The 22,368-nt window shown below is 46.1% G+C and overlaps 1 protein-coding gene across 1 annotated transcript in view; it reads right to left on the bottom strand.

Moving 5' to 3' along the window:
* LOC137523122 (uncharacterized) overlaps positions 1 to 17,377 on the bottom strand; it is a 31,688-nt gene extending 14,311 nt beyond the window's left edge. The window contains exons 1-5 of the mRNA XM_068243354.1: positions 17,315 to 17,377; positions 17,111 to 17,234; positions 7,263 to 7,388; positions 5,640 to 5,786; positions 3,261 to 3,410 (exon numbers count right to left, since the gene is read on the bottom strand). Of these exons, the coding sequence (XP_068099455.1) occupies positions 3,261 to 3,410; positions 5,640 to 5,786; positions 7,263 to 7,388; positions 17,111 to 17,159 (472 nt within the window). The 5' untranslated portion in view covers positions 17,160 to 17,234; positions 17,315 to 17,377. The remainder of the gene's footprint in view (positions 1 to 3,260; positions 3,411 to 5,639; positions 5,787 to 7,262; positions 7,389 to 17,110; positions 17,235 to 17,314) is intronic.
* Between the last annotated feature and the right edge of the window lie 4,991 nt (positions 17,378 to 22,368).

Genomic DNA, 22,368 nt, shown 5'->3' with positions numbered 1-22,368 from the left:
TAAGCATTACCTTGTACTCATACTGTGCTGTGTGATCTCCATCCTCCCCTCCAGTGACTAAGCATTACCTTGTACTCATACCGTGCTGTGTGATCTCCATGCTCCATCCAGTGACAAAGCATTACCTTGTACTCATACTGTGCTGTGTGATCTTCATGCTCCCATCCAGTGACTAAGCATTACCTGGTACTCATACTGTGCTGTGTGATCTCCATGCTCCCATCCAGTGACTGACTAAGCATCACCTTGTACTCATACTGTGCTGTGTGATCTCCATGCTCCATCCAGTGACTAAGCATTACCTTGTACTCATACTGTGCTGTGTGATCTCCATGCCCCATCCAGTGACTAAGCATTACCTTGTACTCATACTGTGCTGTGTGATCTCCATCCTCCCCTCCAGTGACTAAGCATTACCTTGTACTCATACTGTGCTGTGTGATCTCCATGCCCCATCCAGTGACTAAGCATGACCTTGTACTCATACTGTGCTGTGTGATCTCCATGCTCCCATCCAGTGACTAAGCATTACCTTGTGCTCATACTATGCTGTGTGATCTTCATGCTTCATCCAGTGACTAAGCATTACCTGGTACTCATTATGTGCTGTGTGATCTCCATGCTCCATCCAGTGACTAAGCATTACCTTGTACTCATACTGTGCTGTGTGATCTCCTTGCTCCATCCAGTGACTAAGCATTACCTTATACTCATACTGTGCTGTGTGATCTCCATGCTCCCCTCCAGTGACTAAGCATTACCTTGTACTCATACTGAGCTGTGTGATCTCCATGCCCCCATCCAGTGACTACGCATTACCTTGTACTCATACTGTGCTGTGTGATCTCCATGCCCCATCCAGTGACTAAGCATTACATTGTACTCATACTGTGCTGTGTGATCTTCATGCTCCATCCAATGACTAAGCATTGCATTGTACTCATACAGTGCTGTGTGATCTCCATGCCCCATCCAGTGACTAAGCATTACCTTGTACTCATACTGTGCTGTGTGATCTCCATGCTCCCATCCAGTGACTAAGCATTACCTTGTACTCATACTGTGCTGTGTGATCTCCATGCTCCATCCAGTGACTAAGCATTACCTTGTACTCATACTGTGCTGTGTGATCTCCATGCTCCCATCCAGTGACTAAGCATTACCTTGTGCTCATACTGTACTGTGTGATCTCCATGCTCCATCCAGTGACTAAGCATTACCCTGTACTCATACTGTGCTGTGTGATCTCCATGCTCCCATCCAGTGACTAAGCATTACCTTGTACTCATACTGTGCTGTGTAATCCCCATGCTCCAATCCAGTGACTAAGCTTTACCTTGTACTCACACTGTGCTGTGTGATCTCCATGCTCCATCCAGTGACTAAGCATTATCTTGTACTCATACTGTGCTGTGTGATCTCCATGCTCCATCCAGTGACTAAGCATTACCTTGTACTCATACTGTGCTGTGTGATCTCCATGCTCCCCTCCAGTGACTAAGCATTACCTTGTACTCATACTGTGCTGTGTGATCTCCATGTTCCCATCCAGTGACTAAGCATTACCCTGTACTCATACTGTGCTGTGTGATCTCCATGCTCCCATCCAGTGACTAAGCATTACCTTGTACTCATACTGTGCTGTGTGACATCCATGCTCCATCCAGTGACTAAGCATTACCTTGTACTCATACTGTGCTGTGTGATCTCCATGCTCCAATCCAGTGACTAAGCATTACCTTGTACTCACACTGTGCTGTGTGATCTCCATGCTCCATCCAGTGACTAAGCATTACCTTGTACTCATACAGTGCTGTGTGATCTCCATGCCCCCATCCAGTGACTAAGCATTACCTTGTACTCATACTGTGCTGTGTGATCTCCATGCTGCATCCAGTGACTAAGCATTACCTTGTACTCATACTGTGCTTTGTGATCTCCATGCTCCATCCAGTGACTAAGCATTACCTTGTACTCATACTGTGCTGTGTGATCTCCATGCTCCCCTCCAGTGACTAAGCATTACCTGGTACTCATACTGTGCTGTGTGATCTCCATGCTCCATCCAGTGACTAAGCATTACCTTGTACTCATACTGTGCTGTGTGATCTCCATGCTCCCATCCAGTGACTAAGCATTACCTTGTACTCATACTGTGCTGTGTAATCTCCATGCTCCATCCAGTGACTTAGCATTACCTTGTACTCATACTGTGCTGTGTGATCTCCATGCTCCATCCAGTGACTAAGCATTACCTTGTACTCATACTGTGCTGTGTAATCTCCATGCTCCATCCAGTGACTTAGCATTACCTTGTACTCATACTGTGCTGTGTGATCTCCATGCTCCCCTCCAGTGACTAAGCATTACCTGGTACTCATACTGTGCTGTGTGATCTCTATGCTCCATCCAGTGACTTAGCATTACCTTGTACTCATACTGTGCTGTGTGATCTCCATGCTCCCATCCAGTGACTAAGCATTACCTTGTACTCATACTGTGCTGTGTAATCTCCATGCTCCATCCAGTGACTTAGCATTACCTTGTACTCATACTGTGCTGTGTGATCTCCATGCTCCATCCAGTGACTAAGCATTACCTTGTACTCATACTGTGCTGCATGATTGGGTCTTTCTTGTATCCTTGTATTGTCTTATTGCTGTGTGCCACCCCTAAATATTGTCTGTAACTTAAACTAATGTCCAGCGCTGCATAATATGTTGGCGCTATATAGATACAATAAATAAATGAATTTGTAGAATAGGTGCTACTAAATCATACAAATTCTACACACCAAATTATTTTACAGTGGATGCTTCATTGACATTGTGTGTCTAGGAATAAATAAATAAATATTATATATATATATATATATATATATTTATGATCTGCTAACAATCTGTATAAATATTATACCATGTAAAATTGTCTACTACAGGGAGAGAAGTACTTTTTTGCTTAGTGAACTGGTTGCTTGTTCCCCTGACTCAGTAGGCTGCAAAATCAAAACATTCTTACATACACGTATTTATGTGTAAATGTCTAAGTGTAGAAATATATCCACACTTGGAGCATTAACAATTACCCCTGTAAAATCTTGCTTTTGAGTAATGTAAAAAACAACAACAAAAAAACAAAAAGAAAAACCTACGTAAGATAAACCTACGTAAATCACCAGAAATACGGTTAAGAAAATGTAACACAAAAAAGTGGTACTAAAAATGTAAAGCTTGCATCTAAAGAAACAGTAAAAACCTTACCAGGTACTAAAATGTGTCCTGAGATATCTGAACATTTGTCATCGACTCCTGGACAGATTGATGTTACATCCGTCTCACAAGTACCCAACGTGTTCGTTGCAAAGCAAGATGGACACCGAGGACCCAGGTGATCATTGATGTCAATTGGCACTGTAGAAATAGAACATATTAGTAGATGGAAGCGCAGATCTTTCATAAAGGGGTTTGGGGGAGATTTGATGGCGCAGCGAGCTGGGAACACAAAGTGAACACTCACGTCCTGCGAGCTCCAAAGGTCCAAGTCCTGCCGGACTTCTCTGCCTGCAGTGCCATTCATGCTCTAGTGCAGGGGTAGGGAACCTTGGCTCTCTAGCTGTTAAGGAACTACAAGTCCCACAATGCATTGCAGGAGTCTGTCAGCCACAGTCATGATTAGTGAAGACAAATGCATTCTGGGTTTTGTAGTTTTATCACAGCTGGAGAGCCAATGTTCCCTACCGCTGCTCTAGAATAGAGATGGCCCAAGCTGTTCGCTGGCGAATGGTTGCCAGCAAACTTCTGTGGTTCGCGATCGCGGAGAACCGCAAACTTTTGCGGAAGTTTGATTTGCCCCCATAGTGCATCATTAGGGTCAACTTTGACCCTCTACACCACAGTCAGCAGGCACATTGTAGCCAATCTGGCTACACTCCCTCCTAGAGCCCCACCCCCCTTATAAAAGGCAGGCAGCATCAGGCATTGGACTCACTCGTGTGCCTGCAGTAATTAGAGAAGGGAGAGCTGCTGCAGAGAGAGCTATAGGGAAAGCTTAGTTAGGCTCTTGTAGGCTTGTTAGCTTGCTCCTTGCTGATTCCTATTGCTAAAAAAAGCACCCCTGCCTGTCCTAAGACTCAGTCGGTCCCCACACAGCATCTCTGCCCGCAGGCCGCTTGACTGCCTTCTCCGCCACCACCAACAGGGTCCAGGACTCCAGGCGGATTCCTGAATTTTTAAGGCCCCTGCTAGCAGCGGCCGCTATAATAATTTTTCTGGTGCGTGTACATGCCTGCCTAATTTTTCTGGCTGCACTAAAGCTGCAACAACAAAACAAAAGGCATGTGTCAATTCCCCTTCGTGATCACTACCTTGCCACGGTGAAGGGGCTTGCGTATCACAATGAAGCAATGACCGCCGGCTATATGAGTGTCTCGGGTGGGGGGGACACACCCAAGATAATAAGGTAGTGGACAGACCAAATTTGATCAGCTGGACAGTCACTGTTGTTCTATCATTGAGCTATCTCAGCCCGGCAACCATATGGGCTTGAACACCGCCACGGCCTACACTCTGGCCATAGTGCGCACCAGTCCAGCACGGCCATCACTAAACAGCTGTTTGTGGTGCGTTACACAGTGAATTTAGTGTGTCAGTGTGAAGCAGTACTCTAATTACACTCCCTGATTGATATATACACATGCAAGATGTTTTAAAGCACTTTAAGGCCTGTAATTTAGCATGCAATGTGATTTCTGCCCTTAAAACGCTGCCCCTGAATTGGATTGCTCAGAGGACCTATTTCCCTAGCCATTGATGCACCAGAGTGCCATTTGTGCATTCTTGGCATCAGAAAAGGGAGAGAAGCAAGGCAGACACTCTGATGCTGTACGTGATGATGACACAGAGGCACTAAGCTTAGACCTGCATGAGTTGTGTACTCCTTGTTATAGCCTGATGAAGTGGGATATGCCCGCAAAATGCACTTGTCGTGTTGCACTTGTCTGGAGTATGTAAATAAATTGTTTTTGTGGAAAAAAGTCAACAGTATCTTGTGTCTACCTCGGGGTGGCAAGTCCACTGCTGCCTCCTTCATTTTAAAAGTTTTTAGCTCCTTCTATACTACTGGCGCCTCTGTACAACTGTACATTAATCGTATCCACCCCTGCTGGAGGGGATTTGGCCCCTTTCTTCCAATCTACAGAGAGGAACATCTTATTCCTGAATGGGGACAGGTCTATCACTCCCCACCTGCCTATATGGTGCTAAGGATCCTTTGAACTTCCTGGCAGTAAAACCTTAAAAAAACTAGGAACAGTGACAGACAGGTTGAGATAAGTACTTCAGAAAATAGCATTGCTCTCTGATTAAATCAGGAGAAGAGCTCAGAGAAACTCTTTTCCATAGATAACAACTGAAGTTTCTTAACTTTTCCTGTATTGGAAACCATATGAGACTATATTCTTTGCTACCAATGTTCCATTTATTAGCTGTACTACACATACAAATCATTCTCTCATACGTTTATTTCCCCTTCAGATCCCCTTTAAGGTCACAAGCTGGTGTGAATATTATATGCAGGCCAAGAAATGTCTGGATCTAGCTGATGAGGATAATATAACAAGGAACACTCTTCCCAGAACTTACTGTTGTAGCCATCAGAGTTACACAGATCTCCTGTACAGCATTCCGTGAAAAGCGATACACGATTTTCATTTGTGGCAAATGCGTTAGAAGCAGCTTTGCAAGGCAAGTTCTCCGCACATCGCTTTAAAACCGAGTGAGTTTGTTGACCTGTAAAAACAAAAGTGATATCAAACAATAGTAGTAACAACAACTATAATAATAATAACAACTATTATTATTTTTATTTATATAGCGCCAACATCTTCCATGATGCTGTCCATAGTGCAAAACAGCCCCCATTCACGGTACTGTCACCAAAATCTGTGGAATCCCATTTAACACTTTTTTTTTGAAAAAAATTTGCATTTACATTTTTTAGGAGTCTATAGCAAAGGCCGGCACATGCTAGAAACACCAAATTTGCAGGGAGGACAGTGGGAACAAGAATCAATTTTTTTTTTTCAAAAAGACCTTATAGTTTTTGAGAAAATCGATTTTTTTATTTTCTTTTTAAGTTGAGTGTGGGAAATATGGTAATAGTCGCTGAATTTAGCGTTTACGTGCTAGAAACACCAAATTTGCAAGGTTTGTTAAGGAGGAACGAGGGAGCAAGACATAAAAAAAAATATCTAAAAGACCTTATAGGTTTGGAGAAAATCAATTTTAAAGTTACGATTGGAAAAAGTATACATTTAAATGCGTAAATAACAGATAATGTATAAGCCGAGCGGTAGTGTCAATTTACATATATCAGAAGAAAGAGCAGTGATTTTCCTGACGGGGCTTTCAGGGGGTCCGTAGGCAGTTGTGTACAGACTCCCTGGAAACCAGGAGCTATACCAGCCCTCATGGTCCATGCAATCCTGCCCCTCTCCCCCAGAGCCATTGTCCAATCCATAGACAAGGGGCTCTTCCCCACCTCCAGTGCCCTAGGAGGAGGTGGGAGCCAACAATGCCCTGGGTGGTTCATGGTAGCATCTGGGAGTCCCCTTCAAGATGGAGATCCCCGTGCAAAATGAGTATAGGGGTAGAAAGTGGTCGGTCTCCATCTTAAAGGGGACCCCCAGATGCCACCATGACCCTCTGCCCCCAGAGCGTCATCGGCCTCTGCCTTCTCCTGGGCAACAGAGGTGGGGAAGAGCCCCTTGTTCATGGATTGGACAAGGGCTCCAGGGGAGAGGGAGAGGCTTGGTTGCCCCTCTCCCCCCCGGAACCCCCCATACCATAGTCCATAGCTACATGGCTGGGGCTCCACATTCTGGCTATCCCAGCCTGCATGGGGGACAAGGGGTTAAAGAGATTTGCAGCAGCCACAGCACTCACCTCCCTGGCATCCAGTGCTGCAGTTCTCCCTCCGTATTCTGGATAGCTCTGTAGCCTTATAGTGAGATCGCCACCTGGTGTCATGATGACAGCCGGCGATCTCACTAGGGGAATTCAGAGCCTCGGAGGACAGGAAGAAGAATGTGGATCCCCAGGGAGGTGAGTGAAAACGCCCGCTGCGCACCATTGCTCTGCGTAGACCTTGTGTCGGTGACCACGAGTCTAGCTCGGGGCTACCGATCTGAGCTGCGGCTTTCAAACTCCAAGCCTGACTTGGGGTTAACGCCAGGGAGGTTAATTTAAAATGAGGATTAGACATACCGGAAATGATCAGTCGTTCAGAGACGGTCATACAGGCGCTGCCTTCTGGGCATAAAACTTCTTCACCTTCACAGTCGTCCGAATCCCGGGCGCGGCAAGCATGGCACTTGTATTGTACACCCAGCACTAAAAATACAACAAAATGCACATTTATATTACTACAATTACCTGATCGAATAGACTGGTGAAGAGAAAACACTTTAAGGACACCTGAAGGGGGAGGAATATGGAGGCTGCCATATTAATTTACTCTTATTATTGTTATTAATGTATATAGCATCAGCATCTTTCTTGGCACTGTACAGCAGTATACAGGGTATAACAATACAAAATAGACAAAACAACAGTTAATACAATACAAGAGTGGATAACAGCTGATGCAGTGAACAAATTAACTACATATTTTGACACGGGTGGGAGGTATGTACACCCATTACACAACATTGTGAGACAAAAGGGGAGGCGAGCCCTGGCCAAAAGGCCTTACAGTCTAAAGGTTTAAGGTATAGGACAGTAGGTAAAGGGAAGCTGTGTATAAGGTGGTAGAATGGTGGTTAGTGGGCAGGGTGTACGAGGTAGGAGAGTATGCTTGCCTGAAGAGATGAGTTTTAAGATTGCGCCTAAAAAGAGTAAAGTGTGGGTGAGTGGCAGATGTGTTGAGGGAGAATGTTCCAGAAGAGGGGAGAGGATCAAGAGAAGTCTTGTAAGTGGGAGTGGGAAGAGGTGATCAGGGAAGGAGACAGAAGGATATGGTTAGTAGAGCGGACATTGCATGTAAGATGGTATCTCACTAATATTATAAATGCAAAAGTTTGGATGTTTGGATGTTTGTTACTCGATCACGCCACAACGGCTGAACGGATTTGAATGAAATTTGGCACACACATAGTACATTACCTGTAATAATATAAAGGATACTTTTTAGCCCAATAACCACAAATTTCACTGTGAAAATGTAAACTGCAGCCATTCTTACACTGTTAATGGCAGGGTTCTCAAACTTTGCACAGTTGGTCCCTGGGTGACTGCGATTAATATTCAGAAAAGTGGGTGGAGCCTACAACAGCCAATCATATTAAACCTACTGATTTTCAAGTGGAATGTTTAATTGCTGCCATTCTTGCACTGTTAATGGCACAAGCCTCAAACCTGGTACAGTTGGTCATTGGGTGACTGGGGTTCAAATTCAGAAAAGGGGGTGGAGCCACAAACAGCCAATCAGATTTGTTTCATTTAAATGCAAATTTTTGATGCCAAAGACAGCAAAGCTCCCAAACTTGGTCATTGAGTAATTGAGTGATTGTGTGTTAGGGTTAGAAAAAGTGGGCACAGCCAACACCAGCCAAATACATCCCCAAGCAATGCCGGGTCATCAGCTAGTCTAGAAATAAGTTGATTTAGATATAGTTGATTTAGATAGGAAGGAGCTAGGTTGTGGAGAGCTTTGTAGGCAAGAGTAGGATTTTAAATGGTATCCTTAGATTTTAAATTGTATCCTTTGTGTAACTGGCAGCCAGTGAAGGGAGTGACAGAGGGGGATAGGGCTGGAGAAGTGGGTGGAGAGATGGATGAGGTGTGATTGGCAGCCAGTGAAGGGAGTGACAAAGGGGGATTGGGCTGGAGAAGTGGGTGGAGAGATGGATGAGGTGTGATTGGCAGTCAGGGAAGGGAGTGACAGAGGGGGATAGGGCTGGAGAAGTGGGAAGAGAGGTTGATGAGGTGTGATTGGCAGCCAGTGAAGAGACTGATGGGGGGATAGGGCTGGAGAAGCTGGAGGAGAGGTGGATGAGGTGTGATTAGCAGCCAGTGAAGGGAGTGACAGAGGGGGATTGGGCTGGAGAAGCGGGAGGAGAGGTGGATGAGGTGTGACTGGCAGCCAGTGAAGGGAGTGACAGAGGGGGATTGGGCTGGAGAAGTGGGAGGAGAGGTGGATGAGGTGTGATTAGCAGCCAGTGAAGGGAGTGACAGAGGGGGATAGGGCTGGAGAAGCGGGAGGAGAGGTGGATGAGGTGTGATTGGCAGCCAGTGAAGGGAGTGACAGACGGGGATAGGGCTGGAGAAGCAGGAGGAGAGGTGGATGAGGTGTGACTGGCAGCCAGTGAAGGGAGTGACAGAGGGGGATTGGGCTGGAGAAGTGGGAGGAGAGGTGGATGAGGTGTGATTAGCAGCCAGTGAAGGGAGTGACAGAGGGGGATAGGGCTGGAGAAGCGGGAGGAGAGGTGGATGAGGTGTGATTGGCAGCCAGTGAAGGGAGTGACAGAGGGGGATAGGGCTGGAGAAGCAGGAGGAGAGGTGGATGAGATGTGATTGGCAGCCAGTGAAGGGAGTGACAGAGGGGGATAGGGCTGGAGAAGCGGGAGGAGAGGTGGATGAGGTGTGATTGGCAGCCAGTAAAGGGAGTGACAGAGGGGGATTGGGCTGGAGAAGTGTGAGGAGAGGTGGATGAGGTGTGATTGGCAGTCATTGAAGGGAGTGAAAGAGGGGGATAAGGCTGGAGAAGCGGGAGGAGAGGTGGATGAGGTGTGACTGGCAGCCAGTGAAGGGAGTGACAGAGGGGGATGGGGCTGGAGAAACTGGAGGAGAGGTGGATGAGGTGTGACTGGCAGCCAGTGAAGGGAGTGACAGAGGGGGATGGGGCTGGAGAAACTGAAGGAGAGGTGGATGAGGTGTGACTGGCAGCCAGTGAATGGAGTGACAGAGGGGGATAGGGCTGGAGAAGTGAGAGGAGAGGTGGATGAGGTGTGATTGGCAGCCAGTGAAGGGAGTGACAGAGGGGGATAGGGCTGGAGAAGTGAGAGGAGAGGTGGATGAGGTGTGATTGGCAGCCAGTGAAGGGAGTGACAGAGGGGGATAGGGCTGGAGAAGTGAGAGGAGAGGTGGATGAGGTGTGATTGGCAGCCAGTGAAGGGAGTGACAGAGGGGGATAGGGCTGGAGAAGTGGGAGGAGAGGTGGATGAGGTATAACTGGCAGCCAGTGAAGGGAGTGACAGAGGGGATAGGGCTGGAGAAGCAGGAGGAGAGGTGGATGAGGTGTGATTGGCAGCCAGTGAAGGGAGTGACAGAGGGGGATAGGGCTGGAGAAGTGGGAGGAGAGGTGGATGAGGTGTGACTGACAGTCAGTGAAGGGAGTGACAGAGGGGGATAGGGCTGGAGAAGCAGGAGGAGAGGTGGATGAGGTGTGACTGGCAGTCAGTGAAGGGAGTGACAGAGGGGGATAGGGCTGGAGAAGCAGGAGGAGAGGTGGATGAGGTGTGACTGACAGCCAGTGGAGGGACTGACAGAGGGGGATTGGGCTGGAGAAGCAGGAGGAGAGGTGGATGAGGTGTGACTGGCAGCCAGTGAAGGGAATGACAGACAGGGATAGGGCTGGAGAAGCAGGAGGAGAGGTGGATGAGGTGTGACTGGCAGCCAGTGAAGGGAGTGACAGAGGGGGATTGGGCTGGAGAAGCGGGAGGAGAGGTGGATGAGGTGTGACTGGCAGCCAGTGAAGGGAGTAACAGAGGGGGATGGGGCTGGAGAAGTGGGTGGAGAGATGGATGAGATGTGACTGGCAGCCAATGAGGGGAGTGACAGAGGGGGATAGGGCTGGAGAAGCGGGAGGAGAGGTGGATGAGGTGTGACTGGCAGCCAGTGAAGGGAGTGACAGAGGGGGATTGGGCTGGAGAAGCGGGAGGAGAGGTGGATGAGGTGTGACTGGCAGCCAGTGAAGGGAGTGACAGAGGGGGTTGGGGCTGGAGAAGTGGGTGGAGAGATGGATGAGATGTGACTGGCAGCCAATGAGGGGAGTGACAGAGGGGGATATGGCTGGAGAAGTGGGAGGAGAGGTGGATGAGGTGTGACTGGCAGCCAGTGAAGGGAGTGACAGAGGGGGATGGGGCTGGAGAAACTGGAGGAGAGGTGGATGAGGTGTGACTGGCAGCCAGTGAATGGAGTGACAGAGGGAGATAGGGCTGGAGAAGTGAGAGGAGAGGTGGATGAGGTGTGATTGGCAGCCAGTGAAGGGAGTGACAGAGGGGGATAGGGCTGGAGAAGTGAGAGGAGAGGTGGATGAGGTGTGATTGGCAGCCAGTGAAGGGAGTGACAGAGGGGGATAGGGCTGGAGAAGTGAGAGGAGAGGTGGATGAGGTGTGATTGGCAGCCAGTGAAGGGAGTGACAGAGGGGGATAGGGCTGGAGAAGTGGGAGGAGAGGTGGATGAGGTATAACTGGCAGCCAGTGAAGGGAGTGACAGAGGGGATAGGGCTGGAGAAGCAGGAGGAGAGGTGGATGAGGTGTGATTGGCAGCCAGTGAATGGAGTGACAGAGGGGGATAGGGCTGTAGAAGCAAGAGGAGAGGTGGATGAGGTGTGATTGGCAGCCAGTGAAGGGAGTGATAGAGGGGGATAGGGCTGGAGAAGTGGGAGGAGAGGTGGATGAGGTCTGATTGGCAGCCAGTGAAGGGAGTGACAGAGGGGGATTGGGCTGGAGAAGTGGGAGGAGAGGTGGATGAGGTGTGATTGACAGCCAGTGAAGGGAGTGACAGAGGGGGATAGGGCTGGAGAAGCAGGAGGAGAGGTGGATGAGGTGTGATTGGCAGCCAGTGAAGGGAGTGACAGAGGGGGATAGGGCTGTAGAAGCAGGAGGAGAGGTGGATGAGTCGTGCAGCAGAGTTTATGATGGTCTGTATGCAGTACGCAGGGAGGCCGCAGAGCAGAGAGTTGCAATAGTCTAGTCGGGAAATAATCAGGGCATGCACCAGACGTTTGGTAGTGTCCTGTGTGAGAAAAGGTTGGATGCTGGGGATGTTTTTTAGGTGGAGGTAACAAGAGGATGACAGTTTGTCCTGTTAAACAATACCAGTTGCCTGGCAGCCCTGCTGATCAATTTGGCTGCAGTAGAGTCTGAATCACACACCAGAAACTATCATGCTGGTAAACAGTCACACTTCAATCAGAATCCTCTGATTTACATGCTTGTTCAGGGGCGATGGCTGAAAGTATTAGAGGCAGAGGATTAGCAGGACAGCCAGGCTTCCAATATTGATTAAAAGGACATATTCATAGAAGCCTCCATATTCCTTTCCCTTTAGGGGTCCTTTAAGAAATGGAAATGGTTCACTTATGCTCCATCCACTGAAAGTCCTTCATCTCTCCATTCAGTGACCCACCAGCTCTGTAATATTTTATATAAACAAATCAATTGCAACGATGTGTTGTGATGTGGCCAATCATACAATCCCTCTCTGCCTATATTCTGTATTGCTGTAGGAAATTCTCATAGTAATGCATTTACATGTAGTGGTAAAGATCAATGATTATCTAAAGCTAAACCATTTTTTTTACTTAGGGTTTGCTAACTCAATTTGAAATCACTTCACATCACAAAGTGTTACTGTGCGAAAAAAAAAGCAGTAACATATAGTAAAATGCAGTAAATTATTAAGGACTACCGCTGGACGCCCGGCGTTGCCCGGGTATGTATTTGGCTGGTGCTGGCTCTGCCCACTTTTCCTAACCCTAACACACAATTACTTAATGACCAAGTATGTGAGCTTTGCAGTCTTTGGCATCAATATTTTGCAATGAAATAAAATTAATCTGATTGGATGTGGCTCCACCCCTTTTCTGAATTTGAAACCCAATCACCCAATGGCCAACTGTACCAGGTACAGGTGATTAACAGTGAAAGAATGGCAGCAATTAAATATTCCCCTTAAAAATCAATAGGTGGATTTTGATTGACTTTTATAGGCTCCACCCACTTCTGAATATCAATCCCAGTCACCCAGTGACCAGCTGTGCAAAGTTTGAGATCCCTGCCATTAACAGTGTAAGAATGGCTGCAGTTTACATTTGCGCAATGAAATTTGTATTTTTCTCCACCCACTTATTTCCTAACATTGTTCAGGTATGTATTTGGCTGGTGTTGGCTCCGCCTACTATTTCTAACCCTAACACACAATTACTCAATAACCAAGTTTGTGAGCTTTGCGGTCTTTGGCATCAATAATTTTGCATGGAGATTAAACAAATCTGATTGGCTGTTTGTGGCTCCACCCCTTTGTCTGAATTTGAACCCCAGTCACCCAATGACCAACTGTACCAGGTTTAAGGCTTGTGCCATTAACAGTGCAAGAATGGTAGCAATTACATATTCCCCTTGAAAATCAATAGGTGAATTTTGATTGGCTTTTGTAGGCTCCACCCACTTCTCTGAATATTAATCCCAGTCACCCAGTGACCAATTGTGCAAAGTTTGAGAACCCTACCATTAAAAGTGTAAGAATTGCTGCAGTTTACATCCTCTCAGTGAAATTTGCATTTGTCTCCGCCTACTGATGACCCGGCATTGCCCGATTATGTATTTTTCAGGTGCTGGCTGCGCCCACTTTTCCTCACCCTAACACACAATTAATCAATTACTCAATGACCAAGTTTGTGAGCTTTGCGGTCTTTGGCATCAATAACCTGCATTAAAATGAAACAAATCATATTGGCTGTGTGTGGCTCCACCCTGTTTTATGAATTTAAACCCCAGTCACCCAATGATCAACTGTACCAGGTTTGAGGCTTGTGCCATTAACAGTGCAAGAATGGCAGCAATAAAATATTCCCCTGAAAAATAAATAGGTAATTTTTGATTGCCTTTTGTAGGCTGCACCCACTTTTCTGAATATTAACCCCAGTCACCCAGTAACCAACTGTGCAAAGTTTGAGAACCCTACCATTAACAGTGTAAGAATGGCTGCTGTTTAAATTTTCCCAGTAAAATTTGTATTTGTCTCCGCCAACTTATGACCCGGTGTTGCCCGCTTATGTATTTGGCTGGTTTTTGCTGTGCCCACTTTTCTAACCCTAACGCACAATTAACCAATTACTCAATTACCAAATTTGTGAGCTTTGCAGTCTTTGGCATCAATAATTTGCATTGGAATGAAACAAATCTAATTGGTTGTTTGTGGCTCCACCCACTTTCTGATATTGAACCCTAGTCACCCAATGATCAACTGTACCAGGTTTGAGGCTTGTGCCATTAACAGTGCAAGAATGGCAGCAATGTAAATATTCCCCTCGAAAATCAATAGGTTAATTTTGATTGGCTTTTATAGACTCCACCCACTTTTCTGAGTATTAATCTCAGTCACCCAGTAACCAACTGTGCAAAGTTTGAGAACCCTACCATTAACAGTGAAAGAATGGCTGCAGTTTACATTTTCCCAGTAAAATTTGTATTTGTCTCCGCCCACTTATGACCCGGCATTGCCCGCTTATGTATTTGGCTGTGTTGGCTGTGCCTACTTTTCTAACCCTAATACACAATTAATCAATTACCAAGTTTGTGATCTTTGCAGTGTTTGGCATCAATAATTTGCATTGAAATAAAACTAATCTAATTGGCTGTTTGTGGCTCCACCCCCTTTCTGAAATTGAACCCTAGTCACCCAATGATCAACTGTATCAGGTTTGAGGCTTGTGCCATTAACAGTGCAAGAATGGCAGCAATGTAAATATTCCCCTTGAAAATCAATAGGTTAATTTTGTTTGTTTTTTATAGACTCCACCCACCTTTCTGAATATTAATCTCAGTCACCCAGTGACCAAGTGCGCAAAGTTTGAGAACCCTACCATTAACAGTGTGAATGGCTGCAGTTTACATTTTCCAGTGAAATTTGTATTTGTCTCCGCCCCCTTTTTGGTTATGGGAATAAAAAGTATACTATACTTTATTCCAGGTAATGTACTATGTGTGTGACAAATTTCATTCAAATCCGTTCAGCCATTGTTGTGTGATCGAGTAACAAACATCCGAACATCCGAACTTTCGAATTTATTATATTAGTAGGATTAGTAGGATACTCAATGCCATGGTCATTTTCCTGGGTTCAGCCTCATAAAAACTTCCTATCGTTAAATATTGCTGTATATTAAATCTAGCCCCTCCCTCCCAGTTATGATTAGCCTAGGTCGGCTGATTAGATATGCAGAATCCCTCCAAAAACTATCTGGGAGATTGTAACGATCGGTGAAGCACAGAGAGGTCTGATTACCGGTGACCTGCAGCGTCACGGGGAATACAGACGTATATCAGATTATATGTGATCTGCAGTATCACCGATAATCCAATATACTGGCTAACCTCTGTTCACCTGAGTAGAGTGTAGTGTTTGGTGTAACAGTAACACAAAAATGCCGAGGCCTGGGTGCAGCAAGGAGAACTGCACGGATTCCTTCCGCAGACCTGAGCTCTCCAAGACGGGAGGAGTCAGACTGACAGTAGGAAGGAAAGTCCGAGAGTGACACTCAGGAAGAAGTGTCACTAACAGGACTGGGAACCGCCTCCAATCGTGAGGTCGGTTCTCGAGGTCGGACAAGCCAGGTCGTACACACACGGACAGATAAAGTACAAATACAGTAGGCAAAGGCGGAGTCAAAGTACAGGCAGGGTTCAGCAACGGGGTATCAGATATATCGGGGTACAAAATCAGGAGGCAGAAACAGAGTCTAGGAACGAGCCGAGGTTCGGCAACAGAGTATCAGAAATATCGAGGTACAAGGTCAGAGTTCAGGCGGATAGTCGAGGCAGGCAAAAGTCATAACAAATAATCACAATCAAACTAGTACTTTAGCTATCAAAATCTATCTAAGTGTAGGATTACAGCTCCTGCTGGTCCCGGCACACTTGAGGATCTGACTACGGATCTGGGTGCGCGTACATTTGAAATCGGCGCCGGTAGACTTGGGCGCAGGATACAGCGGTATATGGCTGATCCTGCTTCTGCACAAGTCCGGGCCGATTTAATTACTATTCCCCCTCCAGGCCGACATGGATAGTGGGGGAATGAAATAATTCGGCTTCCAGCGATTGCTGGAGGCCGAATTATTATGTTTTTAAGCAACTTCGGCTCTGTCTTCTGACGGAGCCGACGTTACTCACTGAGCGCTTCAATAGGAATGATTCCTATTGAAGTCTATGGAGGCGCCGGCTGCGCCCAAATCTAGCAGCGCTGAAAAGCACTGCTCCGCTGGGTGCTCCCACATGTGTGATCGCAACGCCAGACGAAGCAAGAGTGAACAGCCGGCAGTATATATGCACCTAAGCATCCCCTGCACCTCCCAGATTGCTGGACCAATGGGGAGCGGAGTAAAGAGTCAGCTGACCTGCCTGATCAGCTGACTCTCTCCCGGGTGACATAAGGCCTGCTTGAGTGCGCGCGCGCGCGCGTCACTCTAAACTCTGTGGGACTACGGGTCCCAGCCACCGCAGCCCCGCTCAGCGGTGTCTCTGCTGCGGGGACATGTGCGCGAACCGCCGCGTCCAACGCGGCGGTTTCGCCGCGTTGCCCCACCTGCTGCATGGAGGCAGCCGCCTCATGATGTGAAGAGGCGGCTGCCTCTCCGTGTGCTGCGGAAAGAGCCGCCCGCCGCTGGCTCATGGCGGCGGCTCTTCCGCGATTCCTCACAGAGATAAGGTATGTTTTGTACTGGCTTTGGAAATCTCAGTAACCAAACATTCCGTAGAGATGCCCCTGACAGAACAAAAGTTGTTGTCACCTGTGATAAATGTTAAAATCTAAATCAGGCAAACACTGATTAAATCATGTATCCTACTAATATAATAAATGGGAAAGTTTGGATGTTCGGATGTTTGGATGTTTGTTACTCGATCACGCAAAAACGGCTGAACGGATTTGAATGAAATTTGGCACACACATAGTACATTACCTGGAATAAAGTATAGGATACTTTTTATTCCCATATCCAAAAAGAGACAAATACAAATTTCACTGGAAAATGTAATGTAGTGTATTATTTCACTAGAACATGAAGACACAGCCAGGGATTGTAACATTTTCTATATTGTTTCTCTCACCTGCAGTGTGGACAATGCTGAGGATCAGGAAGGCAAGGATAGAATTCATGGCTGTGGATCTCAGATGTCGGCTTCAGTTGGTGGTTCAGATGATCGGCTGGTCTTCTTGCCTCAGTGTCCTGATCTGTGAGATAATTTATGGAAGCAAAGCTGGTATTTATACTTTTTAAAATGCCACGTCTGTACCAAGACATAATCTCTTACTTATATTTTGAGGAACAGATCACTCCAGGTCAGGACACGAGGATCTGTAAACAGAGAACGTCCTTGGGAAAAAGATCAATAGCATTTGGAAAATTCTTCTCATCTTAGAACATATAACACGTAAATAATCTCATCCTGGTTCACAATAACTGATCACATATTTTTCCATGACCTCTGTCAGTCCCCTATCTATAATACTAATTCATGGTTGTAAGTATGCACGGACCTGGAAGCTGAGAGATCACCATGACAGCGGTCATCTTTTAAATTACAAGGATTTTGACCAGTATTGAAGGTTGAGACAGCACCCATGTATAGGAGATGGTGAGCCCAGGCAGTCGGCTCTCCACACCACCAGAGCCGTCAATGTAGAAAACAAGTCGTGCAGGCACCACCGATGTAGATAAAGCTTATTTTATTGATCACATCAGATAAGGCAGAGGATACAACAACAGACCGCTGTTTCGAGCAATCTAGCTCATTATCAAGTTGTCAAAACACTGCATAAGCTCATCAAACATCACATACACTTATATAGTATCTATGGACCAATGAGAGTGCAGCACCAGAGCCCTCCAACCAGAGACCACCATGTCAGAGGTGGACCTGATGGAAGACTGAATAGAGAGGAAAAAAACCTCCCCTTTTGGTATTAAAAACATCAATACACCATATACATACATCCCATATATATCCCACTTATGAGGATCAATAGCGCCAATCATACCTCTACTCATGTTAATGTCGTTGTCAAAACCATCACTCGTAGCCAGCTAAAAAGCCAAAAGGAAGAGATTCAGCCAATCAGCAGGCAATACCTCCTAAAGTTCCGCCTCTCCGCTACGTAGTATACGGACGGGAACAGCACATAACTGCACCAAAGCCGCCGACCAATCAGCGGCAAGACGCCCCTTCGTGACGTATGCGGAACTATATCGGCATGAATATACGTCACGCGTACTGAGCCAATGGGAGTACCCACCTATCGGCATTAGTTTAAACCCTGAGAGCGTGGCATATGCGGCATATACCGCAGAAACCTGATGTTAAGCCACTCAAAAGAGAGCTGGAAAGACTTAAGAAGCACAAGATTGACTTGGATCTTCATGCTCGCACTTTGATGGAATATTGTCGAAACAGAAGAATTCCTCGATCAATTAGGGCCCAGGTGGCCCCACAATTATTTACTAAGGACACTAACTTCTGTTCCGTATGGGAGCGTATATTCAACAAGGCTTCCTTCGATGCGATGCTACACACTATCAACAGGATCCACCATGAGCTTCCAGCTCTAGAGGTTAAGATTGTAGAGACTTTGAGACAACTGAGATCTCTTCTTCCCGATGATGAGTATATTAGTTACACTGATACCTTGGAGAATAAATTACAATTCTACACAAAATCAGTGGAAGAAATAAAAAGATCGAAATATAATCATGATGTGTCCGATTATCAGTCTGGATATGTTTACTCGTGGCAGAGGATGGTTCCAGCAAATTCGAGACAACCTAGGGGGCGTCCAAGAGGCCCTAGGGGTGGCAGACCTGGCTCGGGAAACTCAGGCCCCAATTCCTCTGAGAGCGATTTTTTATCAGAGTCGAGGGACCCCTCCCCAGTAGGAGGAGGAAACGTAGAGGCGGGAAGCGATATCACCGCCAGCAACAGAGGCTCCAACAAAAGAGGTCATCAGAGTCGGAGCAACCAGATGACCTTGGCTTACGCCAGAGGAAGGATCAGCTGTCCCAACCCTAGTGGTTAATATATCGGGCCATAGTTTATCAAGTCTTGAGGAAAAGGTCCTTAATTATGGATTGTCCTTTAGCCCTACAAACTGTCCAAATTTCTTTCTCCTGGAACAGGAACTCTATAGATTCTTTAGGAATATCAAATTGAAGGCCTTTTTCAGCACCTTGCCTACTAATCCCACGAATGATCAGGCGGACAGTACTGATAAGTTGACATTGTCCTCTACGGGACTACGCTCTAAAAGTGCATTCATGCCCCCGACCAATGCGTTGGTGGATCTGTTTGTCTCTAAGGTGGAAGAGGACATTAAGATCGTCGAACAGGAATCTATACAGGACAAAGTCAGGTATAACCTTACTAAAGGGGAATTGAGAGCATTACATGATTTACAGTCCAGAACTGATATAGTGATCCGTCCCGCAGATAAAGGCGGGGCGGTTGTTGTTTTGGATGCCTAGTACTATCGAAATGAGATACTTGGACAATTGGGGCAGAGTGATGTGTATAGAAGGGTTGAGAGGGATCCACTGTCTGGTATACAGGTTCGCATTAAAGCACTGGTTGAAGCAGCATTTGAGAGTGCGATTATTGACGAAAAATTGTCCAAATTTTTGATTAAAGATCACCCTGTCACCCCTAGCTTTTACACATTACCCAAGATACATAAGAATCTTGAGTTCCTGCCGGGTCGACCTATAGTATCCGGCGTGGACTCAATTTTCGTCCCGATAGCACAGTTTCTGGATAAAATGCTCCAACCCATGGTAGTCCAACTGGACTCTCATGTTAAGAATACGTTCAGTTTCCTAGAGAAATTACATAACATTGATGATCTTGATGAAAACACCTTGCTGGTTACGTTGGATGTGGAGAGCCTCTACACCTCCATCCCACATGATGGAGGTGTAGAGGCTGTGGCCTGGTATGTGATGACACAGTTGGATCTTACCAAAGAACAACGTGGTTTTCTTGTGGATTTGTTGAAAATTGTACTATATTTCAACTATTTCAAATTTGAAGAGAACTTCTATATACAGCAGAGGGGAACGGCAATGGGGTCGAACGTGGCTCCGTCCTATGCAAATCTTTTTATTGGTCTGTTTGAAGAAACGTTTATTTATTCCGATGTGCTTTTCCGCCAGCACGCTAAGTGCTGGTGGAGGTACATCGATGATGTTTTTTGCTTGTGGGTGGGGCCGCGTTCGATCCTTGATGAGTTTCTCTCTGTGTTGAAGGATCGCTTTCCCACGATCAGATTGACGGCCCATGTAGATTTAGTCAGGGTCTCCTTTCTGGACACCATAGTGTTCAGAGATGGCAAACGGTTAGGTACAGATCTTTATACGAAGTGGACAGACAGGAATTCGATACTACATTACTCCAGTTTTCACCCACAACAAATAAAAGATTCCATACCAGGAAGTCAGTTTAAAAGAGTATCTAGAATTGTTTCAGGCGAACAGGGCCAGCATCAGCAATTGGGTAGAATGAGAAAAAAATTTGAATCTATTTGAGGTTATCCTGCACATACTTTACGGGAGACGAGAGGGCCAAGGAGATCCAAAAGTGGAGGCCCTTGTCTCCCTTTTGTATCAATGTTCAATACATGCAGTCCTAAGATAAAGAAAGTTATTTGTAAACATTGGCATCTCCTGAAGGAAGCTTTCCCTCGCTTTCCAGAGTTTCGCTACCCTCCCCTTTTTTCATACAAAAAAGCCCCAACGATTCGGGACAAGTTGGTCCATACTAGGCCCTCTATGAGTAAGCTGAGAGAGGGCAAGAAAGGTACATATCCATGTCTGAGCTGCCACCTCTGTAGTTATATTATTAGGGGTGATGTTTTTAGACATCCCTCTAAGGGGACTATTTTTTATATCAAGGAACATTTTGATTGCAATTCAACTTTTGTTATCTACATGTTGAAGTAGAAATAAATAAAAAATCGCTCTCAGAAGAATTGGGGCCTGAGCTTCCCGAGCCAGGTCTGCCACCCCTAGGGCCTCTTGGACTCCCCCTAGGTCGTCTCGAATTTGCTGGAACCATCCTCTGCCACAAGTAAACATATCCAGACTGATAATCGGACACATCACGATTATATTTAGATCTTTTTATTTCTTCCACTGATTTTGTGTAGAATTGTAATTTATTCTCCAAGGTATCAGTGTAACTAATATACTCATCATCGGGAAGAAGAGATCTCAGTTGTCTCAAAGTCTCTACAATCTTAACCTCTAGAGCTGGAAGCTCATGGTGGATCCTGTTGATAGTGTGTAGCATCGCATCGAAGGAAGCCTTGTTGAATATACGCTCCCATACGGAACAGAAGTTAGTGTCCTTAGTAAATAATTGTGGGGCCACCTGGGCCCTAATTGATCGAGGAATTCTTCTGTTTCGACAATATTCCATCAAAGTGCGAGCATGAAGATCCAAGTCAATCTTGTGCTTCTTAAGTCTTTCCAGCTCTCTTTTGAGTGGCTTAACATCAGGTTTCTGCGGTATATGCCGCATATGCCACGCTCTCAGGGTTTCAACTAATGCCGATAGGCGGGTACTCCCATTGGCTCAGTACGCGTGACGTATATTCATGCCGATATAGTTCGGCATACGTCACGAAGGGGCGTCTTGCCGCTGATTGGTCGGCGGCTTTGGTGCAGTTATGTGCTGTTCCCGTCCGTATACTACGTAGCGGAGAGGCGGAACTTTAGGAGGTATTGCCTGCTGATTGGCTGAATCTCTTCCTTTTGGCTTTTTAGCTGGCTACGAGTGATGGTTTTGACAACGACATTAACATGAGTAGAGGTATGATTGGCGCTATTGATCCTCATAAGTGGGATATATATGGGATGTATGTATATGGTGTATTGATGTTTTTAATACCAAAAGGGGAGGTTTTTTTCCTCTCTATTCAGTCTTCCATCAGGTCCACCTCTGACATGGTGGTCTCTGGTTGGAGGGCTCTGGTGCTGCACTCTCATTGGTCCATAGATACTATATAAGTGTATGTGATGTTTGATGAGCTTATGCAGTGTTTTGACAACTTGATAATGAGCTAGATTGCTCGAAACAGCGGTCTGTTGTTGTATCCTCTGCCTTATCTGATGTGATCATTAAAATAAGCTTTATCTACATCGGTGGTGCCTGCACGACTTGTTTTCTACATTGACGGCTCTGGTGGTGTGGAGAGCCGACTGCCTGGGCTCACCATCTCCTATACATGGGTGCTGTCTCAACCTTCAATACTGGTCAAAATCCTTGTAATTTAAAAGATGACTGCTGTCATGGTGATCTCTCAGCTTCCAGGTCCGTGC

This window comes from Hyperolius riggenbachi, chromosome 6 (genome assembly GCF_040937935.1).
Source record: "Hyperolius riggenbachi isolate aHypRig1 chromosome 6, aHypRig1.pri, whole genome shotgun sequence".
NCBI classification, from domain to species: Eukaryota; Metazoa; Chordata; class Amphibia; order Anura; family Hyperoliidae; genus Hyperolius; species Hyperolius riggenbachi.
Note: the sequence above shows the minus strand (reverse complement) of the source record. Positions and strands in the feature narration are given on the sequence as shown.